Source organism: Crassostrea angulata, chromosome 7, assembly GCF_025612915.1.
Source record: "Crassostrea angulata isolate pt1a10 chromosome 7, ASM2561291v2, whole genome shotgun sequence".
Classification (NCBI taxonomy): Eukaryota; Metazoa; Mollusca; class Bivalvia; order Ostreida; family Ostreidae; genus Magallana; species Magallana angulata.
The window spans coordinates 30,144,272-30,167,502 of record NC_069117.1 but is presented as its reverse complement, the minus strand read 5'-3'; the positions used below and the strand labels follow the sequence as shown (position 1 = coordinate 30,167,502).

The 23,231-nt window shown below is 32.6% G+C and overlaps 1 protein-coding gene across 1 annotated transcript; it reads right to left on the bottom strand.

Moving 5' to 3' along the window:
• On the bottom strand, positions 1-8,656 carry LOC128191177 (cilia- and flagella-associated protein HOATZ-like). Its single transcript, XM_052863263.1, has 4 exons — positions 8,432-8,656; positions 2,190-2,228; positions 1,849-1,979; positions 1-419 (listed from the first exon to the last, which is right to left on the bottom strand). The coding sequence occupies exons 1-4, from the start codon at positions 8,619-8,621 to the stop codon at positions 249-251; spliced, it is 531 nt and encodes a 176-aa protein (XP_052719223.1). The 5' UTR covers positions 8,622-8,656; the 3' UTR covers positions 1-248.
• Between the last annotated feature and the right edge of the window lie 14,575 nt (positions 8,657-23,231).

The window sequence follows — 23,231 nt, the reverse complement described above, 5'->3', positions numbered from 1 at the left end:
TCTTATTTTTGTATTCATTTTTTAAACAAAAACAATCAACATCGATCTCTATATCTCTCCCTTGATTTTCTAGATCTTTTGGTGCTCTCTCTCTCTCTCTCTCTCTCTCTCTCTCTCTCTCTCTCTCTCTCTCTCTCTCTCTCTCTCTCTCTCTCTCTCTCATTTCAACAATGTCAGGATGTTTTTTTCTAAATATCACAGCAGTAATAAATAATGTATATAAACAATATGCATAATGAACATGTAAATCAGTCTGAATCGGAGTCACGTGACCCAAATCTGGCTGCCTCAAACTCATCCAGCTGCCTCAGCTGTTCCTCGGGGGTCTCCTCAATGAGGTCTGCCTCAGACTGACTCCTCAAGAAGGCTTCCTCAACTTTCTTCTTCTGCAAACCTTTCCCTCTGGAAATTTCTTCTTTCTACAAAACCCATTGTACCGATATCCATAATAATTTCCAAATTCTATTGAATAGCACAGCTGTGTTTCACAATTAAGCTAGCTAGTCTTGTACAATTAAGCTAGCTAGCCTTGTACAAATTTTAACACTTTCTATAGAAAAGCTGTTTTGCGAGGGTGGGAATATGACATATAAAGAATTAGAGATCAACAGATTTTGGGTATGTGGGAATTGAAGGGAAGTCTTTTCAGATGGAGTTATTCTTGTCTGCAGTGTATCACACCTGGATTGTCCTGTTTGCCCTAATGATAAGACCATGGATAGCTGACCATTCATCATAAAGAATGCTTTACATATATTTATCATGACTGCTTTGTTGTGGATGACTTTAATACCAGTAACAAATTCTCTTTCAGTTCAATCTATGCATGTGTATATAACGGTATACATATGAATTTCAAAAACTTTGCCTTCAGTTCCATATATATAAAGTACTTGAAATAAAAAGTAGATCGTTTTATTACAGTGCTCTGCATAGTAAAAAATTCTGCATGATTTAACCACTTATTGATATGCCCTAACTACACGCAGCTATATATATTAGCCACATTATTTGTGAGCATGCAGGATTTGATTTCATAATGTAAAGTACATGCAATTTTTCCAATTAATATAATATTAATATAAGTCTGCAGAATTACATATATATGTATGTATTTGTTATACTCAAACATTTGGAAAATGAGGAAATTTAAAAGCAAACAGAGAGAATAAAATGTGTAGGATTCATGCAGGGAAAACACATTTAAGCAGATTTTTTCCATTTCCTTTTCCTTATTACCATATTTTTATGCAAGCATATGCTAGACTTATGTTCATTAAGAGCTCAAAGATTATATTTTTGCATTATAAAAACAAAGAAGAGATTAAAAAACTGTTTAATCTGCTGATGTGAATCCAATTGTGTGATCTAGCTCTGAGCAATGCTTTAAAAATAGATTATTTCCCCCTTCAAATTATTGTAATAATGTATATTTCTTTTGCATATAACTTTCTTCATATATTTTTACACATATTTTTATCTGAATTTACATAATATTTCCGTAGATATAATTGATCTCAAATGATACCGGCTTTAAAGCTTTGTATTTTTTGTAGGTTTTTTCTTCACTGTAACACAATCAATCAAATCAAAGAAATAAAACCCATCTGAATCACCCTCTTTTTAGCAGTTTGCATTATGTAACTTAGTTTCTTCTAGCAAACACAGTTCATGTTTTTGACTGGCAGAGTTTCAAGCAACCTCTTAGCATCATCAGAGAAAGCAAACGCTCAATTTGATTTATAAAAAAAATTCACTGAAGTGCACAGCAACTGGGTAAGTGACAAAGTCTGAAATTTCAGCTTTAAATGACTTTATTTCAATCAAAGAATGACTTAAAAGTGTTACCATCTTTCTCTCCTCTCTATGCTTATGAAGCAGCTGTATATCTTGTTCGCGTTCGTGGGCATACTTCTGAATGACTCTGTATTCCTCGAGTCTCTCCAGCGTTTTAGCTCGCATCATGAAGTCATTCAAAACTAACAAATGCAACAGGAAAAAAAATATGGTTATAAGCTTCATTCCTTTTATAACTATATAAGCAAATGTACAATATTTCCATATTTGCATCAAAGTTGGTATTTTTAACTACAAAAAATTTACTGTCATTCAAATTTTCCAAAGGTTTAATTAATACATGAGCTATTATATAAAATTTAAACCCAAGCAAAATCTCATTAACCTCTTACCTTTATCATTTGTCTTAGGAACACCAGTCATTACTGCACCTAAAATGGAAGGAAATAATTTAAGCTAAAGATGTAAAACTCTTGAATTTTTGTGAATTGAGAATTTCTCAAAAGGCGTCCTTGTGATGCATAAATTTTGTGAAATTACAGTACCAACCAGACACAACCTAACACCAAAGGAGACCCCAAAAGCTGACCCAGGCCCTCTTTGTGTCTGATTGGGGTCTGCATGCTTTTTAAAAATTTGTGTCTGCTCTCAGTGCTCTGGGTCAGCCCTTGGGGTCTGCTTACACACCTCCTCTAAGTTCCGCCCCTTGTATATACCAAATACAGATGTAAAGACATTTGGCCTTTTTAAAGCGCTAAGCATAGCTCAGCGCTTTATTGTCATTAGACTTCTTCTTCCGGTGCAAGGAATAACCGCCCCCTATGAGCAGAAGTTTACATCATTTAAACTGGTTAGGGAACCAGTTTCAGGAGCTGCACGGGCTAGTACGGGCTACTGTGAATTTGATGTACAGGACTTACATACATCATTGCAGGGGCTGCCACGCAGTGATGAGGAAATATATTGCGTATACAGAAACTAAAATGTTATATACATATATCTTTTACAAACAGAAGCTGGGTTAGCACTTTTCAGTACTATCAGTACTTTGATTTCAGTAGCGATTTAATGGTCTACTCCTGAAATTTGGGTCTGAAGGTTTTTTTGTCCACTCTGGGTCTACTTGGGGTCAGCTCTGGTTCCAATAGCAGACCCGAAGCAGACTCTGAGGGGGCACAGAATGCAGACCCAAAATTTGGTTGAGGTCTGCTTTCTGTTAAGACGTTGGGTCTGTTCGCTACTGCACATGTTTTTTTGATTACTGAAGACTGGGTGTCATATTAATGAATTGAGGAAGTAAATTGGGAGGTAAAATTTGCAAAATTGGGTCGTCACAATTAATGATTCTAGAGTAGTTTGTATTGTTATCTTGATAATGCTGCATAAATGATGTTTTAATTTGTGTGCTACCTAATTTGCACAAAACAAATAGGGTTTGCAGTCTTTAAACAACCCCCTTGCCCCCCCCCCCCCCCCACCCCCACCCAATTTTTGATGACCTTGACCATGCAATAATGCTACATGTACTTGATCCCTATACAGTGTTTACATGATCTAGTTAATATAAATTTACTAATTATCAACCTGAGTCATGTAAATACCCTATCCTCATAGCTTTGATTGAATAGAACAAGTACATGCACATATATCAATCACGTCACTAATTGAATCTGACAGGAGCCGATTCAGCTTTTATTGATTGCTGCACAAGCAAAAAACAGATTCACTCACTTCTTCAGTTTATGCATTGTAAGGGTGTTCTGGTTCTTTGATTATACAAGCTTGAAGCATTTCCAAAATGCCACAGATTAGTTATTACCGCACATGCTTCAAATTATATTATTGATGTTACCTGATAGAATTTCTATATACATATTTGCCATAATTTTTTTAAGGTTTTAAGGCTGTGCATTCAGTTATGTGTATATACTATGCCTCACAAAGGGAATTTCATGATGTGGTTATAGATATTATACTATTGTATATCTACAATCCCTGAAACTCTTAATTGATAAACAATTGAATTAAGGGTTTTGAATAATTTGTAACAACAGTTAAGAGCATTTTTATAAAGCTGCATGTACATCTTTTTTGTTGCTTTAACCAAATTTTTCCTATGAATATGGTAAAGCAAATGGATCGATAGTAAATCAAGAACAAATAGATTACCAAGTTCATAAATTACATGGTTTATGAAACCTGAAAGAAGGGAGGGATGATGTTTATGAGATAGCTGGAGGTCTGTAGCTCGGATGGACGACCTGGGAGCTACAGTGCCACCCATTGTAAAAATTGTACATTTATTGCGCACAAAAACATGTGCTAGTTTTGGACTGAATAATGCTATGTATATGGAAATTCTGTTATACTACTTATATCGTTTCTTTAAATTTAATTGCCTCAGATTTTCTCCGGAGCTCGTTACCAACCTCGGAAAATCAAGTATGTTAAATTTACATAGAGATCAAGAGTCGCCATTTTTACATGTAAACAAACTGCCCCACTTCACTTTACGGAGCTGGTAATGGTGTTTAAAAGACTATCAGAGGTAAGTAAAGAGATGATATCAGTAGTAATTTGCATGAAGAATTTAATGGTGCTAATTGTTTCCCAGAATCTGCGAATAAATAAGTTTAATCAGTCCGAAACTAGCGTGCGTTTTTGTGCGCAATATATATACAATTTTTTAATGGGTGGCACTGTAGCTCCCAGTTTGTCCATCCAAATTTTTCAGACCTGCAGCTATTTGTAAGAGAGTTGTTGATGGATATGTCATGACAAAATATTTCCTGTCTCGGCTCTTAGCTTTCCACTCTATTCTATCTACATGTATGTGTGGGATTATAGTAACACTACTGGACATTACCGGTACACTTATTATAAAATGTTAGAGTCATATATCATACTTAATGCATGTACATACATCTCCATCTGGCTTTGTGAAAACTAACATATTGAATGCATTTGATCTCTACAGTAATGTTTAGTGCATTTTTAAGCATGCACCTTTTATCCCATCAAAAATTACAAATTTACTTTACAGTTTAGAGATGCCTTCAATTTAGAAACAAACTTGTAGATCAATCTATCACTATAGAAAATGGAAAATGAACCACCACAACTGTTAAATTACGAAATTGCTTGTTTTTTTTTTTTTAATAAGTTTTGTATGTCTTCTGAGAATTTTTTGTTTGTTTTATTTTTTTTCGGGGGGGGGGGGGGGGGGGGGGGGTATTTAAGTTATTTATATTCAAAACTCAAAACTGTGTTAGCATGGTCCTACAATCCATACACCTCTGACAATTAATATTCCATGCTTTCACCCATTTGAAATCATATCAAATTACATGGCATTTTTTTTCTCTCTCAAAAATTCTCTGAAGTTAATTCATAATGGTCAAAATATCACATGTAGAGATTGATGTGTTTGTCAATAAACACGTGTATATATCTATATTATGTATAATTTACTGACCAACAGCTACTAAGGAGCTGCTGAGTACTAGCAGCCCTAGCGGAGCTGCCTCTATTATGTACATATACTATAGATTCCTAATTAAGCGCGAGCAATTAAGGTAGTCCTATACTCGGCACTAAATGGGCTCAATCATTAACAGCTTAGCTTTAAATGATAAATATATATTCTAGCAATACATATACAAAAGAAAATATGTATGTTTACATGCTAGTTTGTTTGTTATCCCCTCTCAGAAGGGTGTAACCCTTTGCGAAAATTATTGACAATTATGAAATTTGCCAGACGTCCGTTTTTCCTAAAAATAATTACCAACTTTGGGAAAATTAGAACTGAACATACTAAATAGAGTATAAATATTTATTTAAGCCATATTTCATCAATAATTTTGCGCAAATTTTTGTAAGTAAGTACGCTTTAAGTACCTGATGTATCAAAATAGAATACAAAAATGCAATGCTAGTATCGTGTTTGGTAATTTTTTTTACTATTTTATGGACCCAAACTTAAATTCATGGTGTTTATTCTATAGATTGACATCTTAGAAAAAAGATTTGGTAAAATAAATTATATGTTGACGGATTACTTTTCACGCTATAAACTCTAAACCAAGTAGACCCTGACGAAAAAATCCATATTAGGCCAGCATTTTTTATTTTTAGGTTTACAAACCCGCCGCTCGGTTTTCTGAGTTATTAGAAAAAAAATAAAATTACAAAAAAAGATCTTTTTTTTCTCCCCGACAACAAATTTTTCCTAGTAGGAAAAGTGTATCGTCATTGTTATCACACAGGCATAAAATCTGCTCTTTTTGTGTCATGATAGCCTAAAAATTTCTTACGCATCTTTTTCTCGTGCTACATTCTTCAGAGAAGCTTCTACAAACACTCTGTTGTAAGTTTCATACTTTGAAGTTTTACCGACAAGTGTTGACCAGTGGCTAGACGAGATAGTCACACCTCACTGAACATGGCTTCGATAGTTACCTGTGCAGCTGTTTTCAAGTACATCACTGTAAAATGATTCTCTTTCATTTTGTGTTGAATTGGCATATGTATTCATTGGCCGTTTTAAAAATTCATTTTACAGAGAGAGAGAGAGAGAGAGAGAGAGAGAGAGAGAGAGAGAGTGAGAGAGATGGATTAGATATATTATAAATTTCTGCAGTAACTATTCTCATTAACACATTTTAAAGTGACCTGCCTAGTGAATTTATAAAAAATCATATTATTTTTTGTGCATTTTCCGTTATTTTCAATTAAAATTTACCATTACATAATTAATTGCATAGTTGTACTTTGTACATGGAAATTCAACAGGATAAAATACATGCACACATATAGTTGCAGTGATTTTATAGAGTCTGTTCACATTCACAATGTTATATTTGAGTTTTCTCACATATAAACACCCAAACCAATTTTGTAAATAAAATGTGAGAGATCAATGAAGTTGAATATTTTTTAATTGCAGAAAACATGAAAGTAATAAATATTTTGTATATTAATAATTATATACTGGAATCATACAGGAGAAAACATTATGACCTTATGTACATAAAATTTAGGGTTTTTTTTAAAATGAAATGTTGACATGTTCGACAAAAGTCTGACTAGTAACTTTGAATCTTAGGCTAGTAAATTTGTGGCCAAATTTTGTAATTGCACACCCCTGACATTGCTATATGTACATGTAATATCAAAGCTGTATGTCTAATATTCTATTGTACTATTTCAGTGATATGTTACACAGATAACATACTTTTCACATGCTACATTTGATGCAGTTACACACAACTATCATGAAGTTGTCATTATATTATTAGAATAAAGATGATGTCATAAAAGTTTTTTTTCTCCTACAGAACTTTAAAATTTTGTGGTTCGTAAACCTAAAAATAAAAAAAATTTAGGTCAAAAGAGATTTTTTTTTTTTTTTTATTTCCTCCTCCTACGGAACTTTATCATTTTGTTGTTTGTAAACCTAAAAATAAAAAAATGCTGGCCTAAAAATCATATTTTGCTACAGTTTTCTGCCTAGATCTGTCAACAATGTTAGATATCATTTAAACATTAATTAATTGACAATTTATTAAATTCAAAATAGCTTCTGTCTCTAAATTTAAACCGGTTTTTAGTAAAAGAAAAAGAAAAATTGGGGGGGGGGGTCAAAACAAATTAAGAAGATATAAGCATACCTGAGATCCTGGTTAATCAGAAACTTCGTTTTTCATTTTACTTTAACAGAATCGAGTTTCTCAACATTAATCATTTCTATCTCTCATAGAATTATACATATATTACCGTTCTAATTGCTTATTATTGCCATTGTTTACAACAGCGATGTAGAGCAAAATCAATACCGGGTATCAAAAACGCTTTGTAAAAGTCGAACCAATATTGTAAAATCCGTATAATGAAGTAGTGCGATACTCGGACTTCTTTAATATCCGTGTAAAATCGCGAGAAGCACCCTTCGCGGATTTTAAAATCTCGCCATTATTATCTGAGAGTTCAGAACTATAAGAAATAAGGAGAAAAGTTCCATGTTCGCGATTTAATATTCTCGCGATTTGATACAAACCAGCGGGATTGCGGAATGAAGTACTCGCGTAATATAAGGAATTTACAGTATTATAATATATGGTGAAAGCATGAGTGAGAGTGACAGTAGTTGGAGAGTCGTGCAGACTTAAAAAGTGACCTACATTTGTGTTAATTGTTAACATGCAAAAATGGAACTAATTTGTAAATAAGATAATTGTACTTTTATTTTACACTATCAAAGAAGGAAATTAAAGGAGAATTAAAGTGGATTAATCTATTAATTTACAATAATGGAAAATCAAGACCATATATGTTCGGTCACTCTTCACATGGTTAACCACGATGCAAGACATGTGGAATTTCTGCTGCGCTTGCCCCAATGGTTGCACCATAAAACATATTATTGTACATACATGTAAAAGGTATACAGTGGTACATGTACATGCACCATGCCCCAAGTGCATGTGGGTAGACATTCTCACAACGACAATGGTCCTCAGTACACTCGTGCCCGTGGGTGTACGACGAAACGACCCACAGCCACGAGTGGACTCGGGACCCCTGATATCTTGAGGTTGTAAGAAGATGTGATATACCACATCTTGCTACGTACTGTGAATTCCAGACGGAGCAACACGTAGTCTTTGTTTGATGTCGGATGATACCAGACGAGATTCCATTGGTGGCTGAAGTTGCACAGACTGCCAGAAAGTCTTGGCGTAAGATATGTCTTCTGGTGAAGAACCACTGAATTCTGTAAAATGACCAGAATTAGTCAAATCTATAGCCGTTGGTGCTGCCATTGTTGCTACCCAAGCTTTTACTGAAAAGGCCGCTTACAATATCACTATATGTAAAACGGGGATAATGATGGAAACATCTCACCAAAAAATGAACAAAGAGGTAATTTCTATCTAAGAATTGTCCTATCTTTCGGATTTTTTCATTTATATTAATATTTGTGATTAATTTCTTTTAAAACAATTAAAACTGTTTTTAATGATATAGGGAGGCATTATTATCTGAACGTTCAGGGAGGAAATGTAAATCCCGAAAAAATAAAACCTACCTTGAGTTGATAAAAAATTTTCAAAAAGGTTCAGTGGTCGAGCTTGTTGTGAAGTTATGCATATATGGTCGTATGAATCAATTTTCAATACATTTAGTCAACTTTTGCCTGATCTAAAAATGTCGCAGTACCATGTTGTAAGAGGCGCAACTCCTGCTATAACAACAGGCCTATGGGCCACATTGTTCACCAAAACAACAATAGCCGTTATAAAATCAGTTTTATGGAGTGATTTGAACATATTTTATTGCATTATATATAACAATGGGATTGGGCACAAGTTATAAAAACTTAATTCGCCCTCTCCCTACATGTAGAAACAAATACAATATTATTGCAAATACGTCACAGTTTGTGCTTATACAATAAACATTACACCAGTACGTTGATAATTGATAAATGTAGTAATTCTAAGAAAGTTATCTAATATTACATGATTGCAAGGATGAACTACATAAATAAATAAAGATAAAAAAAGATATTATCAACAAGAATAATCAGATTTGTGTTTATTCAAATCTACCAGTACCTTGAAGATTTTATTTTTTTATGGAGTCATATATACAAAATATCTTGACAATATTGTAGAACTAATCCTGTATAAAAAAGATTCTAAAAATTTTCTCCATGTATTCTTATACTATACATTGAGTCCATTTTCATACAGGATGATTTCATTCCAGTCAATTCATTTACCGGTACATGTACTAGTATTAGAATTGCAGTTCTCAAGATCAAGAAGATCCGTTGTGGGGACCAAGAATTTGTTAAGAAGCCACAGTCGAAACAACTAAGTATCAATAATATGTCAAGATGCTTGTATATAATTAATACCATGATATATTATAAGTTTATAACTATTGAGTTTTTAAAAATACGTCACGTACATCTAATCTAAAAAAAATAATCCCTAGTATGTAAAATTTAGCCAGCAATGTGACCACATCATATCCACGAAGATCATGACTTTGACAAACTTGGATCTACATTATTCTAGGATGCTTTTAGCTTTTTTAGGCAAATGGTTTTTGAGAACAGTTTTAAAGAATTTTCTGTAAATTCGACCCCTACCCATTTTGGCCCCAACCTACCCCCATGGATTATGATTTGAAAAAATTTGAATATACACTACTTGAGGATGCTTTCACACAAGTTACAGTTTTCCGACTAATTGGGTTTTTGAGAACATTTTTTTTAATTCTAGGAAATTGGATACTTTGTTTAAACAAACTTGAATCCCCTTTACCTAAAAATGCTTTCTGTCAAGTTTGGTTGAAATCGTCCCAGTGGTTCTGGAGAAGCAGTCGAAAATGTAAAAAGTACTCAGACAGACGGACGCAAGAGAGGAAGTGATCAGAATAGCTCGTTTGCACTTTCAGCTCAAGTGAGCTAAAAATCTTAATAAAACCTTAAAATCGTATGAAAGATGTTTTGGAATGTTTTAACGTTGTTTATTTATTTTCAGTAGATCAAAGTTGCATATGCATGTGTGTTGAGAATCAGTATTCCCTTTTCGGGTAGGAAAGAAATTACGATACATAGAGAGCTCTATATATTAATAATTTGAATGCATATTTCCCACATTGCATATTTTTGAACAACATACAGTGTATCCCTATTCTATTTGATATGATTATATAAATATCAGGCTTGGGGTAATGCTAAATGTAATGGTAATGCATTGCAATGCATTACATGTTTTCAAAGTAATGCTAGTAATGTGTAATGCCTCAAAATTAGCATTACAAGTAATGCTAATGTAATGCATTACTTTCCAAAATCTAGTGTAATGCTGGCATTACATGGCATTACTTTGCATTACTATGCATATTTATGCATGTTCACTTTAAAAAATGTGATGAATAAATGAATAGTTGAAATTAAATTTGATTAAATTTATTTTTAAAGAAGAAAGAAATAATTCTAATTAAGAAAAAATGTTTTAATTGTACATGTTTTATTAAAAAAGGTTTTTTAAAACTCATTTTTGAATTGTTTATATTACTAAAGATAACAGCACAATTTTATAACATTTTTAAGAGTGTTGTTATTAAGAGTTTTTAATCATTTAAACAATTTACTCCAATTAGTTTGCACTTCAATAAGAAATGTGTCAACAACACACTATGCCCCCCGGATCAAAACAATCTATTGTTATAAGAAGTGCTAAACACCCCAATCCCCTTCCCTTCGCAATATGTCACAATAGAAAAGGAGACAGACATGCACCTTTAAAAGCCAAATGAATGCACTGTCCATCCATGATGAAAATCAATATCGCTTCCAATATCATAACCCATTTGAAAATAATCTTACTTATTCTCTCTCTCTCTCTCTCTCTCTCTCTCTCTCTCCTGTATATTAATTACACTTTACATTAGTTTGGACTGATAGAAAATACAAGGTTTATGTATTTAATCTATTATTGCACTTAATATATCCTAAGATAAAGATCGTCAAACAGTATTTTCCAGTCCAAGCTTTGACTGCTCCTGCAAAACATTTATTTAGTATAGCCCGGAAGATGGATGCATTTAAAAGATGAACCCTTTGAAACTTCGATCATAAAATGCAACAGCAATCTTTTGTCCTCCGTAAAAAGAAATACGATTAAAATAAATTAAGAAATATAACTGGGAAAAATCATCTGTTTATAAATTAATAAAATTAAGTGTCCAAAATTATAAAGATTTGTGTAATCTGGGGATATATCTATATTTAGCTTTTAAAAACCGCAACATTATTTCATAAATTGTTTTTTGTTACGCATGTTATCCTGTGTCTCTATTTCATACATATCTGATATTGTATCATGCCAATTGTCTATAAATATCATTTTACTTATGTAATATGTTGTTCAAAATGTTGCCACAATATGATTATATATTGAGCAAATAAAGAATGACTCTTGTTTATTCATTGAATTTGAACCTGATACCGCAAGCATAAAGCTGTAGATATGTTAAAGAGTGTTGTACATTTGAAACATTTGCAAAGACTCTTTATTAGCTTTACTTTAAAAAAAAAAGTAATGTTAATGGTAATGCATTACTTTACTCATGTAATGGTAATGTAATGCATTACTTCAAGAAAATCAAGTAATGGTAATGGTAATTTAATGCCCAAATTCATGAAGTAATGGTAATGTAATGCATTACTTTACAATGTAATTCGCCCCAAGCCTGATAAATATATAAAAAGATTCAAAGGAGATGGAACAGTCTATCAATCTCTCATCGGACATTTCCAGTACAATTTAAGCTACGTATATTGGTTTGAAATATTGTAAGGTTCGCCATTATATACTTCCTTGACGCCAATTCTCGTTCATTTAGTCACCGTGTCATTCCATATAATCAATTGAAAATCGAAATAGGAAATGCGACAATATTTTATTAATTGATAGGGTCATTGTATACTATTAACATATCCTCGGTCTTTTTGTTACCGAGTTCTTGAACATGAATGACCACAATTACAACCAATTGCAATTATAAACCAAAAACAATTTGTTCCAATTAATTCTCTTTCATTTTTTGGAGAGTTGATTTCTAAATCGAATCCTCTATGCAATCACTCGAACAGGAAGTGATGTGGACCTTAATCTGCGCTCATAATTGAAATATTAACGAATTTGCACCACCCAATTAGTTCTTGGGAAATCATCATCTTCAGAATCATAGGACCAATTTCAACCTATTTCTTGCACTCACTTATGTGGTATTTCTTAATAATTAACAATGCATGCATAAGCGAGAGAGAGAGAGAGAGAGAGAGAGAGAGAGAGAGAGAGAGAGAAAGAGAGAGAGAGAGAGAGAGAGAGAGAGAGAGAGAGAAAGAAAAAACATATACAACCCTGACTCGTTAATACAAATGTGAAGTATGGGGGTTCTAACCTGGGGAGCATTTTTTATTTATTTTTCTAATAAAAGCACATAATTTCCTCAAAGAACAGTGTTTTGTACTTGCAATTATAAAAAAAACTAATAGCATTTTTTTATTTTTTTATTTATATTTGATAAGCATTGATTGCGTTCTTGCTGCAACGAGTTATTGCAATGAGCACAGAATCTTTCATGTCTAGGAATATTTGCCCAACGTCCACTTTCAATGGGTAGATGGTGATTACATGTTCGAAATCTACAAAAAGTAATTGCATCTTTTTTTGATAATGTATCAAAATAATGTTCAAATTTTTAACTCTTCCTTATAAATAGCACGACATATCTTTCCGTGTATGGCTTCCAGGTTTACTGAACAAATCTTATGCGAAAATGATATACCTAAATAAATGAATTACATGTAAGTACATGTATCTACTACAGACTAGTCAGTTCATTTCAGCAGATTATTTTTTATTATTTTTTATATCATTGCATTAAATGCTTGTTTTTTTTTAAAACATCACTTTATTCCTTAAAAAAAAAAACTTTTTATAAGAGTCAAAAACAGGAAGGCTAAAATATAAAATATTATATAGCTGCTGAAATCTCACAAAACATTCACAAAGACTGCCCTTCAGATATTCCTTACAATTGACACGAAAGCAGCAATTTTCAGATTTTGGTCAAAGAATAATTCTAGAAAGAACAGTTTCACTACTTTGATATTATACATGTGCTTTGATGAAGATTTTATCAAATGATAATACTATAGTTTTTTTTCATGAATCACTTGTACCGTATATCCGGTAATTTTCGCGATCATCTAATTTTCGCTTTTTTTTTCGCTTTAAATCGAAAATAATTGAATTCGCAGAAATTATATCCTGTATCATTTTCTATGACAAACTTTTTAAATCGCAAAAAATGACTAACGCAAATTTAAAATGTTACAGATTTTCCCCATTTTCGCAAATTTCAAAAAAAACCCGGATATACGGTAAATAGCATAACCTAGTTACTAGTGTGTTCATTAAAATAAAATATGCGTTTTCCGTTATAAGAATAGATAGAGATCCATTCTGTATTTGTATTTACGTATTCTAGTAAATGCTTACAATATCTGTACAACTTCAAATCATTTTCATTTTAAAAGTATAAATGCATGATTGGTGCATTTTCGTACCTTACAATTACAAACAGAAAATTATTCTACTCAAATATGGTTCAAGATAAACACACATTTGTTAACTGTATCGTTGCATTTTTTCTATCACGTAAACGTAATCGTGAATCATCGACCATGATAAAGTACATGTATAAGTGCTGAATTTTACATCTATATTTAATTAAACAATTGAACCTTGCACTACCGCTTCACTTAATCAAATTGGCAAAGACAAAATGACATTGTGCTTGCATGAAGAGAAACATATTGTTCCATGTTCTTTCCTCGTCGGTTCCTTGTGATATTCAAAATAATATAATGTTCCGGATAAACTGATAAGTAGTCTGTATAATGAACAGTTCTATTAAAAAGTTAAAAAAAAGCATTGATCGGCATTTATATAATTATGATCACAGCTGAGATTCAATAATCTCTCAATACTAAAACAGTTTTGAAACAGACTATTCTCGAAATTTCATTTTCACTCATTATCATGTATCGTATATCTGATTGGAACAATTCTTTGATGGTAACAACACTACCATATATAGTGCTCTTAATCTTGTGTTATAGGTAATTCTATTGTTCTTATTATTTATAAATTAGGAGACATTCCAACAAAGGGACCACGGTTTTTATTCTCGTGTTAACATCCATTAATCTGTTAGCTGTACTGTTTTCTTCGATAGCAGGAATTATTGCCTGATGTCATGACGTCAGGCATATCTAAGGTTTAAAAGTTGCAATCTCCGAAACAGTGCAGACAATGGGACAAGCAATATCATGATATTTCACAAAAAAGATTTACCGATGCATGTTTAAGATGTCAGCATTTACATTCACAATTGATGAAAATGTTAAATGGCATGTTATAACAACAGCGAGCAAGAGTTTTCAAGTGAAAGGGACGTTCACCATGCAGTGCACGTGTGTAATCCTGATTTAAAAATAGATCAGGCATTCCACCATATTTGAACGGTGAAAAAGGGGGAGGGGGTCATTGCAATAAGTTGTAACATATTGTCTATTACGGTACAATGTAAGTAATAACTGGCGTTGGATTATCATTATTGCAAGAGAGTCATCAGTTTGGGTTAAAACAAATATATATTTATACAGCTGGAATGTTTACTGGAGGAACTAAATCGCCAAAGCGGGGTGTGACCCGATTTTCGTTCAGTTGGGCGATTTCATTAATCTTGAAAAGGGGTCATAAATCGCGTGTCTTACTAAATGTACATTACTACATTTAACAATTACTAATCAAGCTAGTGTGTTTTTTATTTCGGTAGAATTCTTCCAAAACATCCGATCCAAAGTATAATGTATGTAGCTGTTACAAAACAAATGTCAAAAAAATTTATCTGACCCCTCTGCCAATGGATGAGTTCATTCCTTGCGTGAACGGTAATAACTGGATTTCGCGCCATAATATCTGATTCATAATTTTTGCGCGCCGAATAGTTGACGAGTCCGTTGGGATCATGCGAATACCCCAGGGCACACCATGTGTTTACATCACAGGAACGTAGCATCGGGGGTTGGGGTGAGGGAGTCTGCTTCCCCCTCCCCACTGTTTTGGCAGCTGGCACTTTTCTTAACTTTATAGGATTAATGGAAATATCATGGACCCCCCCCCCCCCCACACACACACTTTTGTAGGAGCATGCAATAAACGAAACTGCAAATAAGGAATTCTAATTGAATTGAAGTTATAGTTACGGTTTTTTTTATGAATTTGAGAATTCAACCTTTTTTAATTGCTTGTCAAGATGATTTTGATGAAGCTGCCCACACACATTCAAAAACAATACGTGTTTGTATACCCTTTCATATGTCATATGGTTAGAAATTGTTAAAAATGCCTTTCATTTGATTTTGCATCTTAATATAACAAATACAATTTTAAAAACCACTATTTACTCTCCAGCTTTCAAGCTTACATGCACTTATATGATATGTGTACATTCCTAAAAAACTGAATTAATAAAATAAATGAATTTCAAGTGATATATATATATGTACATGTTCTAGATCGCAGAAAAGACTGACATTTCGTCTTAAATTTGCACGTTCCGTTTATAATTTTATGATCAGCAACGAAAATTAAAATTCATTTCTGATAAGATAGCCTAATTAATACAAGCATGCTTCCATTGAATAAATTTGTTTAGTCAGGCAAGCTTTTTGGAAAGCTATTACTTGTATAAACCACGTTTCACCAATCATTATTAGCAGTACTACACATCATTAGTTATGACTGGTGTTTGGCACCCGCTGGTTAACTTGTACATCAGTGATGTCCATGTTTGCAATTTCGTTTGACGGGTACAGAAGAATTTGTAACATCACCAAGAGACGATTGACATTAAAGGAACGCAAAATTGCGATGTTGACGTTTTTGATTATGTCGGCTTTAATGGACACTTCATTTTGCCACGTCTAGTAACGTTCCATTTTTTAAACAATTTCAAAATTCAACGTTGGAAGGATGTATTTGCGCGATTTCTGACAACAAATATCCACTTCTCGAAAAACTATTTTCTGTCATCGCGGCGTCCATAATTGTTGGGTGTTTCATTGCGCCGTCAATTTTCAATATCAGAATATTACATGTGGTTGTTACCAAAGTGAAAATACCGACGAAGGTTACAAATCTATCGAAAAAAAAAAGAGCCACGAAGACAGACATAAAACAACAGATTTAACAGAATTGGACGAGCATGAAATAGATTCAGCGAAAAATGACAACAATTTCGAAGATATATCTACCATTTCTAAAATCACGAAAGATGTATCACCAGTGGACACCATTCCGGAGATGAATGTAGTAGCTATAGAAGGAAAATTGACTGAAAAAAGAGAACCAAGATAGATCATCAACAGATGACAATATCCGTCGTCGAAATACTAAAATTTTTCTCGAGAACATTGTGATGAATAAACAAAACGTAGCGTTGACGAGGTCTGCATTGAAGAAATCTCGAAAATCTATGCACTTGATGTTTTTAACAATTTTTGTTGTGTTTGACAATGTCATTGTATATATTCCTTCTATACTTCTATAACCATGTTCACGAGATACAAAAAGTATGTATGGATGCTTAATGATAACCTTGCTAGGATCAACGTTTATTGTATGCTGGTTTTCTTTCCAATTCTGAATCATTCCTCGAACCCATACATCAATGGACACTTTGGCAATACTTTTCGGGTTGTTCTTAAGAAAAGGATTAAGGAAGGAGTTTTCTCGTTATCAAACATACTTCTTATGATAAGACATTCATGAAATTTTGACACAGTAAAACAGACCATAAAACCAAATGATTTTTTCAGTTTAATAAAATTTGACCCTCTCGTTTTCACATAAAGGTCAGGTCAAGGTCACTACCTTTTTCCGCAACTTAAAGGATGATAAAAATAAATGTAGTTCTTTTCCTTTATGTAGACATTTGTTTAAGATATGAAGATTCTATTCTTCAATGAAATGAAAGAATATCAGAATGTCTATCAGTTTATACTACTAAATTGGAATAAATATTGAAACTAAAATGATATCGCTTCGCCCGCATTTCCTCTAACTTTCTTAAATTTTGAAGATATTTTGATTATTTTTTATGCTTCCAATATTAAAATATTTCTTATTTTTACGTATTATGAAGACTTTATATAAAGATATAAATTGACAGAAAAGCTAATATATTGATTGGCAAATCATATTTTAGAAACATATTCTGAAACCCAAGTATCATATCATTAGTTTACATTCGTTAGAAAAATCCAACATTAATGTTATTGTTTTAAAAATGCTAAAACGGACGAATTAATCTACAGCAATTCTGAATTGCGAAACATGTGATATTTTCGTATGTCAATATTCCGCCAAAAATATAGTCCTTGTTAGATTCTAAACATTGATTACTATTTCTATGTCAAGTTGTATGATAGTAAAAAAGAAAGAAAAATATACTATTTTAATTTCCTTTCATCTTGATTCAATCAATTTTACGTTTGACAAGTCGAAAACCAGAAAAGACTCCTTCCTTAAGTGTGGGGCAATTGGTTTTGATTTTTGTATACAAATAAAACACTACACTCTGCACATTCGTAAATACATATTCACATATTGTAGAGAACAAAACGAGTTCATCTTTTCCCTAACGTTTTATACCTTTAAATTTTTTTAGAATTGGTTTCCACGTTGTTAAATTTTTAATTTTTAAATGAATGATTAAACAATAAGGGTTTTTTTAATAGCGGCATTGTAGGTTCCTATTTGACTTCCTTTTAGTTTAAGTTAAGTTGAGGTGGAAAGCAACCTTTGTGCAGTTTTAAAATCAATGTTAATTACTAAATCAAAATACGCGTACAATGTAACATGTAAACAACACTTTAAGGGCTTTTCCGTAAGAAACCATGTACTGAAACATGAAAACTTTGGACTGTGAAGAATATATTCAAAATCATTACGAGTATTGACACATACACTGTACATGTATGTGTTTACTTTCATATGTCCTGGTAAGCCAGGTTTTTTGGGCTGTAATTATTTATTTTCAACTTTTAAAAAATTTGAAATTTGCTGTACTGTAATAAAGTTCAGTAGATGTGAATTTAGTATTCTAGAGAAAAGAGACAGAAGAAAAAGAGGAGAAAGTCAACAAAAGAAACTGAAAATACTATAATATATACAGGGCTGTTTATTTTTTTTTTAATGTCCATGCATGCAGATATCTCCCAATCTACGGTATGTCGATCCAAAATTTCTCGTAGAGTTACAGATCAGATCTACAGCTACATTTAATATAAAAAATTTCAACCTTTAAACTGATCGATAAAAATACATCTGAACTGCCAAAACTTGATTTCTGCATGTTGAAAGAAGGGAGTTTCCGTCTAATTGACAAGTAATTCAGAGGTCTTTTAACAATTACATGACATAATACTATGGTGATTGCATGGAGAACTTAACCTCTAGAGAGTATGAACCCAACCATTTGTTACCTTGTTACCTAATTACTTGACTACTTAATCATCTGTATTAATTACTCTTGCATATTCTTACAATTTACTCTATTTTCGCAAGATGTTAGTATGGGAGTTTCCTTTGTTACTACATGTAGTTTCAGTTTTCAGTTTATTTTCACTCAACACCATATAATGGTACAAGAGGTACATAAGAAGACCAACCATATTTACATATATACAATATAGTTGCAAAGGTCAAGAAAGTAAGTGGGGTGACCGAACATTATGATTGATTTTTGAAATAAAGAAATTAATTTAATGTAACCAACTGAAGACATGATTTCCTAGAACTTTTTAGTGTTAGGAGAAGAACAATAATATAGTTAATATATATCAATAATATAATTAATAGTTACAACGCCATTAAGATTCATATTTCCCTACTGAATTTATTTGTATAATATTAAAATATATAATTATAAATTCTATCGTACGCCATAATTCTTTCTATAGATCGATCAATATCGCCCGTTTGAATCGAACATTTTAAAGAAAGTATGAATAATTTGATACACATTATGTTCATTCGAGATGTTCCTTTATGGTTGTGGAAATCCCCATTTCATCAACGCTTTATCTTATAAAAACTGTTTCTAGAAATGGAACAGAAGTTACAAAAGGATTGCAAACCTCTTAACAAACAAAATCCTGAACTAAAAAAACGTGGCTTGCCCTATTTGTTCACCTGATCATAAAATTCAAATTCAGTTTCAAAATGGAAATGTCCTCCCGGTCACTTTTTGATTGAATAAAAATCAGGAGTGGGCTCTTTTGTGCAACACAAATTATTACTTTGAATTTTACCCTTACTTTTAGAGTACTAGTTTCTAGGGGCGCCTTGGTTAAATTTCCTGTTTACAGAGTTTCATACTGCAAAAGATTACACTCGATTCGATAGGCGTTAATATCATTAGCCTTTTAAAATTTTATTTTTTCTTCTCGAGTAGGTTCCGTTACAATTAAAAAATAATTAAATGCTTTTGGTAATCATAATGTCATAACCCATGGATTAATTGACAATTACAGATTAGTATTAGGCTCATGTAGGTGCACTTGGTTTATTTTGAGAAACACTAATAGAGTCAACACTTCATCTATACAAATTGGTAATGAGTTTTATCTTGTACTGATTAACTTAGTACTTATATAGAGAAACTCGGTACCAGATGTTGAACCTCATTTGATCATTATTTAAATTTACTTTTAACTTTAATAATGCACTTTGTATCATCAAAAGTTCTGATAAAAGCTCAAAAACTTTGAGCAAAATTCAATTGAAAATTAGAGAAAGCTTAACAACAACAGTTTTTGAAAAGGGTTAATAAACGTTTGCATTCATTGTCATGTATCGTGTCGACGAATGGAACAATTCTCTAATGAAAACAACATTGCCGACAACTGTGTTTCTAATCTTGTGTTTCTGCATCGGAGTACTAGGGAATTCGGTTGTTCTCTTTATCTATAAAACAACGGACATTCCGACAAAAGGACCACGATTTTTTATTCCCGTGTTAGCATTAGTTGATCTGATAGCCGTAGTGATTTCTTCCATAGTAGGGATAGTTTATCACATTTCACCAATTAGCAGCATTACACATCACTGGTGCCTGACTCTGGTGTTTGGAACCCGCTGGTTGGTTTGTGCATCAGTGATGACTATTTCTGCGATTTCGTTTGACAGGTACAGAAGAATTTGTCACATCACTAAACAACAGTTCACCCTAAAGGAACGAAAAATTGCGATGCTCGCTGTGGTGATATTGTCTGCTTTGATGAACACTCCTGTTTTTGCCACATCCAGCAACGTTCCAGTCTTCAAACAACTCCAAAATTCAACGTTGGAAGGATTCACTTGCGTCTTTTCCAACAACAGACATCCAGTTCTCGAAAAACTATATTCTGTTATTGCGTCTTGTATAGTTATTGGGTGTTTCGTTGCATCGTCGGTTTTTAATATTCGAATATTGCATGTCGTTGTAACCAAAGTGCAAGTACAGCCCAAGGCTTTACATATATTCCAACAAAGGAACCATGAATACAAGGATGTGACGGCGGATTTTAAAGAAACTGAACTAGATTCGGCAAAAATTGACCAAGATATTGAAGAATCGTTTTCAAAAATCACGAAAGAAATGCCACCAAAGAAAGACCACATTTCAGAGCAAGTTGATGTCGAACCAAAATCGACTGAAAACACATCGTGCCAAGAAGATTCATCTACAGGTGACATTTCTTGCAGCTGGAGAACTAAAATACTCCTAGGGAACAGAGTGTTGAACAAACAGCAAAAACGCTCTTTGAGGTCGGCCCTGAAGAAATCGCGAAATTCTATGCACGTTTTGTTTTTGATCGTATTTGTATTCTTTATCATCGCGCATGTTCCTTCTATAATAACAACCATCTACACGAGGTACGATAAATACAACTGGGTAATCGATGACAACGCTTCTAGAATCAACGCATACTGTGTGTTGATGGCGTTTCCCATCTTGAGCCACACCTTTAATCCATATCTTTATGGACTCTTTGACAACACTTTCCGTCAAGTTTTAAAGAGGCGTCTTAGGTGCTGAAATATACTTTTGAGATTTGTAAGAGGTTTTGAAAACCTGAGAGGTACGAACGCTTTATGCACAGTGAACTAGTGCATCTCGGACTGTTTAACTGAATATGAATAAAATTAGTATTGTCAGGTATTACTATGAATTACTATTTGATGTTTTGTCCGATTATTAAATCTACATTATGAATTATACGACATTATTTTTTTCTAAAACCCGTATTATATATTAATTTTACGAAACTATGAAAATATCACTATGTATATATTATAAAAAATAAATTTTCTTGAAATGTGTCTCGTTTAAATAGTGCGCAAGCTAAGGTTGCTAGTCAATATCTTTTTAACCTGCTTTTATGAATCATAAAAGCATTTTTCGACCTAAGATATTATTCTGAAATATTCACGAAAACTAGTACTTTATTTCTTAATTATTCTACGTAACCCTTCTCTGCACAATTTAATAGCAAGCAAAACAACTTGTAAAACCTCATATTTACTGTTTTTTTCCTTTTTTCATCAGTTTTTGGTCACTTCCTGACAATATGTGTTAAGGTGCGACCGTTGAGGCGATTGCAGATTATGATTAGATATGTGTGAAACATACTTTTCTTTATTATTAATTTATTTTTAAGCTACAGTTTAAGGAAGGAGTCTTCTCGTAATCAAACAAACTTCTTATGATAATAAATTCATTAAACTTTGACACAGTTAAACAGATCATATAACCAAATGATTATATCACTTTAATAAAATTTGACCTTGTTCTCACATAAAGGTCAGGTCAAGGTCACTACCTTTTTCCTCAACCTAAAGGATGATAAAAATAAATGTAGTTCTTTCCAATTATGTAGACATTTGTTTAAGATATGAAGACTCTATTCTTCAATGAAATGAAAGAATATCAGAATGTCTATCAGCTTATACTACTAAATGGGAATAAATATTAAAACTAAAATTGATATTGCTTCGCCTGAATTTCGTCTAACTTTCTTAAATTTTGAAGATATTTTGATTATTTTTTTATGCTTCCAATATTAAAATATTTCTTATTTTTACGTATTATGAAGACTTAATATAAAAATATAAATTGACAGAAAAGCTAATATATTGACCATTTAATAAGAGAGAAAAACTGCCGGATTTTAATGATTTTGTTCACACTAATCAATGTATAGAATGGGCGCTTTAAAAAGCTTATAAAAATGTAATTTGATAGGCAAATCCTATTTTAAAAACATATTCTGAAACCCAAGTATCATATCATTAGTTTACATTCGTTAAAAAAATCCAACATCAATGTTATTGTTTTAAAAATGCTAAAACAGACTACTGTTGCGGAGCATTATGGGTAGGCCAGGGAAACAGGCACGTATTGTTTCTGGTAAAAAAAAAAATCATAATTCTTATTCATTGCTCATCTCCCTCTCTCTCTCTCACACATACACAAAAATTCATCGACGTTATAGATGATAAATGTCAAAATATCACAAAGTTGGCAATAATGCAAGATATATCATAATGTGTAATTCTTGCTGCACTCACCCCAACGGTAACATCGTAAAACATATTAAGTCAGGCACGTAGCATCAGGGGTCGCATCAGGCCTGCCCCCCCCCCCCCCCCCAACTTACTTTTTCTCGCAGCAACAAACAAATTTTCTTAAAGCTGCTTGGTCCGATTTTTTATCAAATTTAATGCACGCTT

Bases quoted from the DNA above. Each gene is read 5' to 3' on its own strand.
- LOC128191177 (XM_052863263.1), bottom strand. From the start codon at position 8,621: ATGGCAGCACCAACGGCTATAGATTTGACTAATTCTGGTCATTTTACA. The intron at 2,229-8,431 runs GTACGTAGCAAG...CTTCCATTTTAG, and splicing joins TGCTCCGTCTGGAATTCACA to GTGCAGTAATGACTGGTGTT. The intron at 1,980-2,189 runs GTAAGAGGTTAA...TGCATTTGTTAG, and splicing joins TCCTAAGACAAATGATAAAG to TTTTGAATGACTTCATGATG.